General features: G+C 40.8%; 1 protein-coding gene across 1 annotated transcript; it reads left to right on the top strand.

The window, feature by feature from the left end:
• The first annotated feature begins 7,539 nt into the window (after positions 1-7,539).
• Positions 7,540-10,737, top strand: LOC133165686 (cAMP-dependent protein kinase inhibitor alpha-like). The gene is made up of 3 exons (XM_061295525.1): positions 7,540-7,784; positions 8,537-8,727; positions 8,909-10,737. The coding sequence occupies exons 2-3, from the start codon at positions 8,565-8,567 to the stop codon at positions 8,980-8,982; spliced, it is 237 nt and encodes a 78-aa protein (XP_061151509.1). The 5' UTR covers positions 7,540-7,784; positions 8,537-8,564; the 3' UTR covers positions 8,983-10,737.
• Positions 10,738-11,595: the final 858 nt, after the last annotated feature.

Here is an 11,595-nt window from a genome sequence, read left to right as displayed (position 1 = left end):
TGGCCTTGTCAAATTACAACCGCGAATCATAAATCAATGCAGGTATAATGTGTTTGCTCCACACTCACCCATCCAGCCACTTTTTGTCTATACACTGCAAGCACCTCTGATGGCTTCAATATCTAAAAGCAACATTGTCATGACAGCAGTGTCTTGTTCTTAACAAGCCCTTAATAAAGGTTGGCCTTGTTGGAGCCCAAAGACGGCACCTGGCTGACATCACAACAACTGGTTGCCATGTCAACCACAATTTGGCAACGGCAACTTGGCGATCCCACAGGGGATTAATTGGTTGAGCCATTTACTAAAAGGGAAGTTATAGGAGTAGACGATACTCTCAGGTGGAAACAGACAGCTCTAACTGATAAAATACTACCAAGGACAAACTTTAGCTATAGTCATAAAACAGCCGCAAAGAGAATTAATCTATGACACACATCATATTGGATTGACGTCTCCGGAGGGAAAAAAAAAAAACATCTCATTACTCCAAACATTTTCCCCTCCTTTCCTCTCCTCGAGTGATCTTCCCGACTTCCAAGAGGAATCTCTGGAGGGAAATCAGGAGCTAACATGTGAACAGAGGATCGAGGCGCTTGAAAATAATAAATGGTAATTCACCAAGGGTCTTAGCCTCTCACCAGAAGGATGACTCACCGAAACAATGATGCTAGCCTTGCCTTGGCAAAAAGGGATGAGAGATGCAACAACAGCTTCACCATGTTTTGCTTTCATCACAATCCATTCTGTCCTCAAAGCTATATTGTTTTTTTCACCGTATTTTTTGGTAAACAAGTAATACATTGCATTCAGTTGCTTGCCACAACCAAATAGGTTCGAGAAACACACAAGTACAAAGCAAAGGACAATTTTCTTGCTGTGAACACTCTATCTCAAATGACAAAGCGACATGTGCAGCAAACCATCTTGTCACCTCTTTATAGATACTTTTCGTTCCTGTCCCCTTTAAGGGATAAGGAGAGGACAGAAAACCACTCAGGGCTTCAAACAAGGAGGTGAAGTGCATCGGTTCGTTCCCATCCTCCATTAGGGAATCAGTCTGGCACATGAGTGGTGGGCGCATGGAGAGGAAGTGATGGGTGCCACTCTATCACCTGGATACAATTGAATGTTACTATATAGTCTGTAAAAAAATGAGTTTAAACATTTAAGGAACTTTTCATAAATGTGTGATAAATATTGTCAATTTTCCACCACTGGGTGATGCGGGAACATTTAAAGTGTGTTTAAACAGTACGTGCATGACCTCAGCGCTTTCACTCACAAGTCAGTTGCCATAACAACGTGGGGCTCTATAGACTTAAATATTGGATGTATGCACTGTGCAGCAAAGAGGGGGCTAGCAAACATCACTTTGAGTATCTTTTTTATTTTATTTCTTGCGGCTGTACAACAGTAACTACATGTCATCAACTATAAACCTAAAGCAGTGCTTCCTTACATTTGAATTGCAAAATATATGAAGTACTTGCAATACAGTACAGAGCGCTAAGGCATGACAATTAGTATAGATGAGACTTTTACGCACAATTTATCATGATATGCGTCACTAAGACTTGAGGGAATTTTTACCAAATGTATCATCATCTTCTCCATCTTAAACTTAATGAGGCCTGTTGAGGCTGCAGCAACTCAACCAATGAAGATGATAAAGGACAATAACATACCCTTAAAAATGCTCTGAGCCGTGGTACAATGCGTCGCTTCCTCGACATTTCACCAGGGATTTAGCTGTATGCTGACTTCCATCATCTACCATGAATCTTCCACAATTAGGCTTAGAAAGTGAGAGTCGGGTGAGGTAGGAGAGGGTGGGTCCCTCTGTGTTTTTGCTAGAAGTGAGGCTTACTTTAATGCTGCTCAAAGTGTTACAGAAAAGCAGCAGAAATACTTGGGGGATTATTCACACGTCTGATCATTTAGAATGCGGTTGAAGAAGGACAGCAGTTGTTTCGAGCTCTGGGATGCTGCACATGTTGCTTGTAGCCATCATGGGGAAAAAAAAAAAGCATGAATCTTCTTGATCCATTGATGTAAGATGTATTGGGAGACAGTGTAAAGAGGCCAGATTGGGGTTATGTGTTCCCTTTTATGAGGTTATGACTGACACACACACAAACGCGCACACACGCACACACACACACACACACACACACACACACACACACCCATGCCATGTTCAATTAGAGATTTCCAGAGCAAAGGACAGAATGCTGTCCTGCTCAATACCGCAGAAAAACACAGACAACAGAGAAATGCCGTTTCAAAGAAGAAAATTGTGTTCAATACATTTCTATAAAAAATAATTAGGAGAGAATGTTATTTATACACTTTAAACTATAATAATGTTGGACCCCATCTGCTGTATCAGTTTCCCTTAATGCATTGTTGTCAAACTTATGTTTGTCATGAGCCACATTAGGGTTTTCCTTAGAGACTTGTTATGATTGTGAAACCATCTCACTGTATTAGCCCCTCATCATATTCCCACAGACAGCAATTTGATGGATAACTACTTTGAAATCACAAGTCAAACAAAATACCATCAACTATTAATCCGCTTATATTAAGAATGAAGAAAAAAGAAGGGATCTCGGCGCAATTTTCAATTTTGGTACTGACTTTAGCCAGAAACACAATTGTTTGTTGTAGTGGGCCACATAAAATGATGTGGGATGCCAAATCTGGCCCCCAATGCTGGAGTTTGACACCTTTGCCCAATCATAACAATCCAACACACCAAATTTTTGGGTGAACAAAAATAAATCCACATTGCTGCCAGGTCACAAAGCATAAGCTCACTACAATAAAGATGAGCAACACGAAAATGCTTCCTCTCAAACACAGTAATCTGGGAGAATGAATGGATTAATTACTCCACAGTGGTGAAGAGAAACGGCCCGAGCTGGTGATAAACACACATTTATTTATTTATTTATTTATTTATTTATTTATTTATTTATTTATTTATTTATTTATTTATTTATTTATTTATTTATTTATTTATTTATTTATTTATTTATTTATTTTTTACACATGGACAGTGAGGGAGGCAGGCCCAAGCTGGAGCTGCAAGCTGGCTCTAAGTTGCCTTTGCATCCGCCTCGCAAGGCTCATGTCTGAAGCACAAAGCAACACTTGCATCGTTGCGTTGTAAAAGGCAACGCAAAGCCAGCGGGGATGGGCAAGCTAAACCCCTGTCACGCATTATAATCTTACACTATCGCTCAAATTTAGGTCAATCTCAAAGTAATTTAGATTTCGCATTAGAAACACCCTCCTCCGACCCGGATGCATGGATGGATGGAGTGGATGACGCCAGGGATGGACGGACGGATGGATTGCGAGACTCTCTGGAAAGGGGGTTTCCATTTTCTGCCCACGATCAATGCAAGCGCTACAGCGAGTAAAACGCGCAATAAGACCTACATCCACGTGACCGTGGTCAAATAACATCTGGCGGACAAAAGCACACTTCTCGTCAAAAACTCACACCTTCCTCAAGCCGGCAGTCACATTCTACATATCTTTAGGCTCTTTTCTTTCTCCCGTTGCTTACACGTGTGGAATTGATGAAATTGGGAGCAAGAAAACTGGAATGACATTGCGCTTGCTTACTGTAAAATAAATTCCCTCGGGGGATGGAGAGCCTCTTTTTCGCCTCTCGACTTTCCTCCTCGCGGTGGGTGGGAATCCAAAATTCAAAACCATGCAAAACGGGCTGTTGGTGGTTCCAGCCTCAGAATTTTGGGAATCCAGTGCGGAGTGTGAAAGATGAAGGCTCCCAGCATCCGAAAAGGAGCGAGCCAGCTGTGGGGAGGAAGTGAGGGAGCGGAGGGAGGAAGGAAGGAGCGGCCCAGCCGGAGCACTGCGCACAGGCGCGAAGGCAGCAGAGGCACACACTTGTCTCTCTTTCTTTTTCTCTCTATCGCCGTCTCTCTCTCTCTCTCGCACGCGCGCGCACCCTCTCCCCGTGTGTGTTCGTGTGTACGTGTTTCACAAAACAGCGTCCCTTCATCCCTGCGAGACAGACTGAGAGACAGTTTGGATAATAGTGATAACAGCGACACCCACTGGTTATAAAAGCTCTTGGTACCTTACACCTATTTACACCTTACCTTTTTGAAACTGATTCACTTCCAGGTTTGGTTATTGTTTTCTGAAGTAAAAGCGGAGTTTTACAAATGATAACTAGTCTGCATTCATGAAAGACTACAGTAATCAAAGTCAAGTTTATTTATATAGCTCTAAATCACAGGCAAGTCTCAAAGGGCTTGAGAATATTTACTGTTAAGAGTCGAAAAACAGAAAGTGTTGACTGTTTTGAATTTAATGGTGGCTCTAAAGGAGTAATTGCTTAAAACAGTTGTTGATGAATTTGATAACTGATTAACTGTCAGCTAATTGATTAATTGTAAGACTTTTAGTTTTAGAATGTACCATTTGACATTCAGGACACAAGCCTGCACCACATTTTGTGCATATGTTTTGGGAATACTCAAGCACGCAGAGGGAGAAAATTGAAACACCATCGAACAGCCGGCCGAGGCCAAGCGAGGACAAATACTTGGACAAAGACGAAGACAAAAGACAATTGAAAAAGTCAATAACCCTGTCCAGCCCTGTATGTAGATTCTGTTCTATCCCTGGCTCAATCTATATTAGTCTTTTTTCTGTGTTTTCATCTGTGTCTAACGTTTCTTTGTTCAGTCATGTGTAATCCATTTCCAAATGCCAAACTCATTGGCATCAGTGGAAAACTAAATCTTGTGCACATTGTTCTCACGAGGGCTGTCTGCTCCAGTGCACAAGAAAATCTTTTTGGGGTATTCTGATTATGTACATCAAGATATTCAATTAGCGGCCTGCGGGCCACATGCGGCCCAGAAACAACGCCTGAGTGGCCCAGCCTGCCTGAATTGAATTGCATTAAAGAGATGCAGAGGGTATCTTGGTTCACAAGACATGAAAAATTCCTACGGTGTTTGATACCATAAATGCAACACTCACGTAGCCTACTCACATTGCTGACGGTATTATTTTGAAGCGTGGTTAGCGGTGCTAAAAACAGGGATAGTGGCAAGATACGGGGGGGAGAGAAAAAAACTGTTTACTGGACGCCTAATGTCTACGGCCAGCTACATTTCTTGATTTGAAAATTTGGCCCAAACTGAATTCATAATTTAATAGCTCGAGTGTTGCCTGGTCCTAACTGCATCACCAAGCTCATATGACCAAAGAAAATATATTATATCCTAGACTTCCCTGAAAAACATATTTGGGCTTACCGCCTTACAATATTGATACATTTATTGAAGCTTGCCCTTTCCAAATCCCCAATTTGAGCTATTCTGTACTCCAGACTATCCTTTGCTGTCTAACGACCTGACATCTCAGCAGGGAGCATTAAACTTTCATCTGAGCTAATCTAAAAATTGAAGCTCTCTTCAGCAAGACGCATGCCTGCACCAGTGGAGCAGTTCAGATTCCCTATGTACGACACGTGGTCCTACTTTGAAGCAACGTGAAGGTTTTATAGATCCTACGTATAGCATGGTGTAAAAGTCTAGACACCATTAATAAAATGTCACTCATGATATACAAAAATGGCCAAGTCAAATTATTTCTTCTCATGTTGACTTCCAACTCCTCCCATCAGCGAGTCGTTTGCATGAATTGTTTGGCACAGTTACTGATGGATGGCCTTGCTGGCGCAACGCTCGAGGAACTAGAGAGCTCCAGAGGCTGGGTACACTCTGGCCTGATTGTCTGTCAGTCACACTTACATCAACCCTTTTGGGCAATTTAGCGTCTCTAACATACACTACCTCTTTTGGGGGGGGAAAATGTGAGAGATCATTTTTTCTTGTCAGCCCTTTCATTATGTTGCAAATAATGTGATGTATTGGAGATTACTTTCAAAATATTCATTATGTATTTGTGGTATTACTATTATCGCTGTTAAGGTGTTAGAATACGATCCAATGTTTGGCCAAAAAACAGCACTAGATTGCTTATTAGACTTTACAGCTCTGCCCGATTAGATCGGAGCGGCCCATATTTTGCATGTGGTGCACATTTTTTACAGTTTGTAATGTTTGTATTTCGACATCAATCATCAATGACATCATGAACGACATCACGAAGTAAAACTTTACAGCTTGTTTGTCTCCCTCCTACATGTTGACCGGTGGCCGGCCACCGCAAATTAATTTTTGCTGCTACTAAAATATTTTGGCTCTACCTGTAAAGATAGCTAGATAACTAGATATTGTTTTTTGTTGGCACTTAACGAATGTGATTGTATGGGTATACTAAATGAAAAATGTCTGCTGCGTGCGTTTCAGCACCACGGAGAGTTCCAAGTAGTTACAAGATGAGCGATTCTTTTCACAGTAATATTCGTTTGAGGCGCGTGCATATGTTTGCGCGAGCATGTGTGTGTGTGTTTTGTGTGTTTGTTTGTGATTGCCAGTGATTGCCTGTGGCGTGCCAGTGAACTCAGGGGTATTTAAGTCCCAAGCAGCCTAAGCATCCCTCAGGGGGTGTAGCATCTGTCCGACCACTGAGGGCTGCCCAACTAAGGGAGGGGGGGGGGGGGGGGGGGGGTGTCGTAAGGACTTGAACAGGTCGACTCAGACAGAAAACAGGCTTTCTATTTCCTTTCAAAATCTCCCAGATGTATCCTGCTGACATAAGCCACAGGCACAATGGCAGACGTTTCCACAGCAACACATTCGAAGATGCACTTTTTGTTCATTGTGGGAGATGGAATCATGGCTGTTTGAAGATTTAAAAAAAGAAAAAAAGGTTTAAACATTTTGCAGATATATTGCTTATACAAACATCTATGTAAAACACAGATTTTTGTATTACAATACTAACTCTAAAAAATAGTACACATACTAAACCAATCGTTTAGGACAGACGTGATGCTATTTTACTGAAAGAAACTTATTTCTATTTGGTTATTTATACATTAATATGAACGCTAATTGCATATTGTATATGAAGCCACAGCTTTTACAGTATATGTATACATATATATATGATAAACCTCTCGACTTTTGAATGAAAAGTCAACCTCTGATTATTTAAGAGCACATTTTTGTGTCACTGATGCACTATATTAGTGTAATAGATGTTTCAGCTTTTGACTTTGAATCCTATTTTTCCCCCTGATTTGCAGCTAGTGTGGTAATTTAGTCATTCGTAATCGCAACAGCTCCGTCTTGTGGTTTTGTAATGCATTTTACAATCGGGACATACAGCGCCGTAGATTATTTGATTGTCTAAGTTATTACATTAATCATACGCGTAAATCGTTGCAATCTTCCTCTGGTTTCTATCCGACGTTGCTTTTAAATCGATTTTTTATTATACGAGGGTACAGTGAATGCAGCGTCAGTCTTTTCTCCGAGCCTCCTCTCATCTTTGTGCATCTCATCCAATCAGCGCTCAGATTCGGCGTACGGGCAGCTCATTGGCTGAGAAGGAGGAAAACGCAAAGACCGTGGACTGGCTACTTTGCAGGCATCATCTTCTGGAGCTAATAGGTTTAGTATTTTGTTGTTGTGATTTCCTTTTTTCCAGGCGTTTGTATAGCTACAGTTAGTAGTAGATATTATATTCCTTTGGATGTTGGTTGAATACAGTGTTTTTTTCCATATCCTAGACGTTTGCACATGATGTCGGGCCTGTGGTGCTGCTCAGCCACTGAATTCGCCCTCTTACTGTGCTACCGAGGTGTTGCAAGTCTCAAGGTAAGTGAATAATGAGAGATTGCATGGGACACAATAAGATGACGTCATGGTGCATTGGTAAAATGCACTCGGATGAACTCACGCTTTAGACAGCGCCTGAATAAAAGAGCTGCTGTAAATCACATCCACGCAGGATCAGTTCAGTTTTCGGCACATTTGATGAAATTATTTGACAAACATTCATACCTATAGTGGACTAGTTTTAGCATTCTACCATAGGCTAACTCAACTTGGAGCAAATAATTGTTCTTTTGCTATGGTTAGATGTGTAGATATGCTGAGGATTTTTTTTTTGTCTTTGAAAGGTTCATGCTTTAGACCAGGGGTGTCAAACTCATTTTTTTCACAGGCATTGTAATCATAGATTCTTTCGGAGGGCCATTATTACTGCCATCCCGAATAAATGTACGAGCATCTCATATTATATACAGTAAAAGCTACAAAACAAATTGACAAAAAACTCATTTTCAAATCAGATGAGTAGAAACTGGTCAAATACTAAAAAAAAAGATATTAAAAGTGAAGACAATTTGCAATTCTAGTAATAACAAAATGATGTGGCTGGCCGTATCTGGCCCCCGGGCCTTGAGTTTGACACCTGCGCTTTACACTTTAAGGCACAGTATCTGATGCTTTATATATAAAAAAAAAAATGTTCGGAAAGTCACAATGCTGGTAACCATTTGAGGTGAACGTCTATTGAATATCAAAATTGCCTGTATGGAATCACCGCACAACCGCTCTCCTTGTAGGTGTTGCTGTCTGAATGATGATTACGCGATGTCTGATGTTGAAGTCACGTACGCCGACTTCATTGCATCTGGCAGGACTGGGCGTAGGAACGCCCTGCATGACATCCTGCACAGTCCCACTGACCCTGAAGGCCGAGAGCTCTCTCTTACTCTGTCCCTGTCCCAGCTTCACATTAATGCAGGAGGGGGAGGTAAACTACCATTAGCTATTGTACTAGTAGCATTTATGGTACTCTGAGCTTTTGAACTGCCAATTTTATCCTAACACTGAGAATTAGAACTACAGATCAAATTCACATGAAACTGCTGCCTTTTGAAGATACATTTTAATTCAGACCGAGATAATAATAAAACAACTTCCTCTACTCTCAGATGCAAATGACTCCGATGACACTCAAAGCTCATCCTCCTCGGCTCAAAGGGAGGCGGCGCAGAAGAACAGCTAACTGGACGCAGAAGATTGCTGGATTGATTCCTGGCCCTGTTGGTTCCAAATGTTTTCTTCACGCCTGACAGGTAGCTGGAGGTTAACCGAATATTGATGCCTTTGCATTACCTACTGAGACTAGTTAGTAGCAAGTCAGTCTAAACTCTAAAGTCCAGTATGGAGGCAATGAACTGGAATTTGCACTTCGCTCTCATGTCTTCTGTGCACGTTAACTACAGACCTTGAGGTGTGTGCTTTAGAGTTCAAGTGAAATGAGATGAAGTTGGTGTGCAAATGATTCCCCCCCCATCATTTAATGAATTAAATGCAGTGCTAAAAACACTGATGGGGGTGAATGGAAAAGAGAATCTCTGTTACTTTTGTTGTTGTGCAAGCAATTTGTGAGCCCACTGAGACGTGCTAATGTAATGGGTCGCAGTGGAGGTAGCATGTGTATAGAGGTAGCGATGCAGATGGGGATTATATTGCCAGTTAATGGCTCGTGCTTCCTTGAAATGGACACTACTGTAGAGAAAATTAGACTGGCTGTAAGCAGAACTGGAAACACCGCAAAGAAACATTGGGCTTTGAATACTTGTCCATTTTTATGAGACTAAATTGAACTGTCATATAGTCTCATTTATGTCATATCAAATAACTCTAACCATTTAAAATATAAATCATTTCAAGTGAAACATCCCATCCCAAAGAAGAGCCAAGATAAGATCATATAGAAAACTTAAATGTGTCAAATGTGTCTTGAAAATGTCATGCAAATGTATTGCACTAAATAACGAAATGCAACTGTACTATATTTAGGCAGTGATTCTTTTGCATACCACTAGAGGGAGCCCACGCACCACCAGTGGTACTAGTACAGCATTGAGAATCACTGCTATGTATTTAATCTCAAATTTTGATGGTGTACTATGTTGGACCAGATGCCACTAAACTGTGCTCACATTTCTCACTTATTACACACAACCTTAACAAACCATCTCACTTGCCACCACTTATGGAAATGTTGAACCTAGTATAAGTTATTTTTCACTCCTCTTAAAATGTTTGCGCTTTAGCTGTTTGCTTGTAATTTACACCTATCTCTCCAAAGGTTTTGTGTGTGTTTTATACTATTTATTTTCATTTTACACCCAAATAGTATATGTGGACCATGAAATATAAATACGGTATATTATTACAAAATTAATTGTTGGCTTCTTGCCTTTTTACCACAGACAACAGTATCAATTGTCTCTTCTAACTTTTGGCAAACACTGAAATAAGTGCATTTCTCAAAACACGGACCTATTTTTTTTTCATGTAGATAATTATGCAATATTGTGTGGAGCTTCCAGTAAGTATGCCAAGTTTGGTGAAAGTGTCAATTCTTACACAGAGGCACACTTTATTCCTGATTACTATGCGTGGTAATGGATACATCCCATAATCGACACAAAAAAAAAGCCAAAAAAAAGCATTGTGCATGTACAGCAGTTTTGAAAGTGTTAGATTTAAGAGTGTGTTTACTGTCCAGGTTTACAAACTATACTTTCCTCTTTGTGTGAACATGTATGCATTTATATGACACTCCTCCAATCAGGTTATTTGTGAACTACCATGTGACCATAGTGACGACACTGTAAATCCAACTATTTATTAATCAGCTTGTAGGAATGTGAGGTGCATGAGTTTGATAAATGTCTTAACTGTGTATTGTCTGTGACCTTTTTTCTACTCTTCGTGCCAAAGTAAAATAAATGACTGATGGCTTTGACGTTTGACTGTGTTGCTTCCCATCAATACATTTGACACAGTATTAAAATCATAATAAGCTAATTGCAAATAATTCCATTTTGTATTCATGATGGTGTAAATATTTTCACCTGCATTATTTAGGTCAGTGGTGTCAGTGGGCCAAATTTGGTGAGATGAAAATGGGGCGCATTCCTCGAACCATTACCATTGTAAATTAACTTGTAAATATGTAACTATATCCTTTGCCGTCTGCATATAGGTAATTGCAAATCAGAATTTATTGTCAATTGTATTACCAGATTTTTAATCCAGAGTAAATAAATCTCCGTTTTATCTTTTTAACTTTATCTGGGATCAATATGAGTGTGCATTCGTGTCGTTAGTAGTAAGTAAACAGCGCTCTCACCAGTAGCCCGTGGGTTGTTTTGCTTTTCCCTGTGCAGCGTCTCTGAGTTGCGTCCTCTTAATCCTTGGTGTGCAGACATTTGAAGGACGAAATGTCACTGATGCTCTTGCAAACGGACACCTGTGTGCGCGTGAACTGGGAAGGGGCAGGTGAGAACGCGCTCGCGCCCGATCATGAGCGCTCGCTCATGTGCGCGTTCCCGTTCGTACGCGCTTCATTTCGGTGGCGCGCAGGTCCCTGCGACAGTGCCAGTGGGCCGCATATTATTGATTTTTGATATATTATTGATTTGACTTTGGGACGGTCTAAATTTCGACACTGTCCGGATTTGGCCCGCGAGCCAGAATTCTGTATTCATTGATCCATCAAATTTGTGATCCGGTGATTTGTCTGCTTTTTGTCTTGGGTAGCAGAATTATGTCAGACTCCTGTAAAATGAGGCGCGACCCATAAAATGACCCATACTTAATT

The sequence above is a fragment of the Syngnathus typhle genome, linkage group LG13, assembly GCF_033458585.1.
Source record: "Syngnathus typhle isolate RoL2023-S1 ecotype Sweden linkage group LG13, RoL_Styp_1.0, whole genome shotgun sequence".
NCBI lineage: Eukaryota > Metazoa > Chordata > Actinopteri > Syngnathiformes > Syngnathidae > Syngnathus > Syngnathus typhle.
This window is presented reverse-complemented; position numbering and strand designations above follow the sequence as displayed.

Bases quoted from the DNA above. Each gene is read 5' to 3' on its own strand.
- LOC133165686 (XM_061295525.1), top strand. From the start codon at position 8,565: ATGTCTGATGTTGAAGTCACGTACGCCGACTTCATTGCATCTGGCAGG. The intron at 8,728-8,908 runs GTAAACTACCAT...CTCTACTCTCAG, and splicing joins CATTAATGCAGGAGGGGGAG to ATGCAAATGACTCCGATGAC.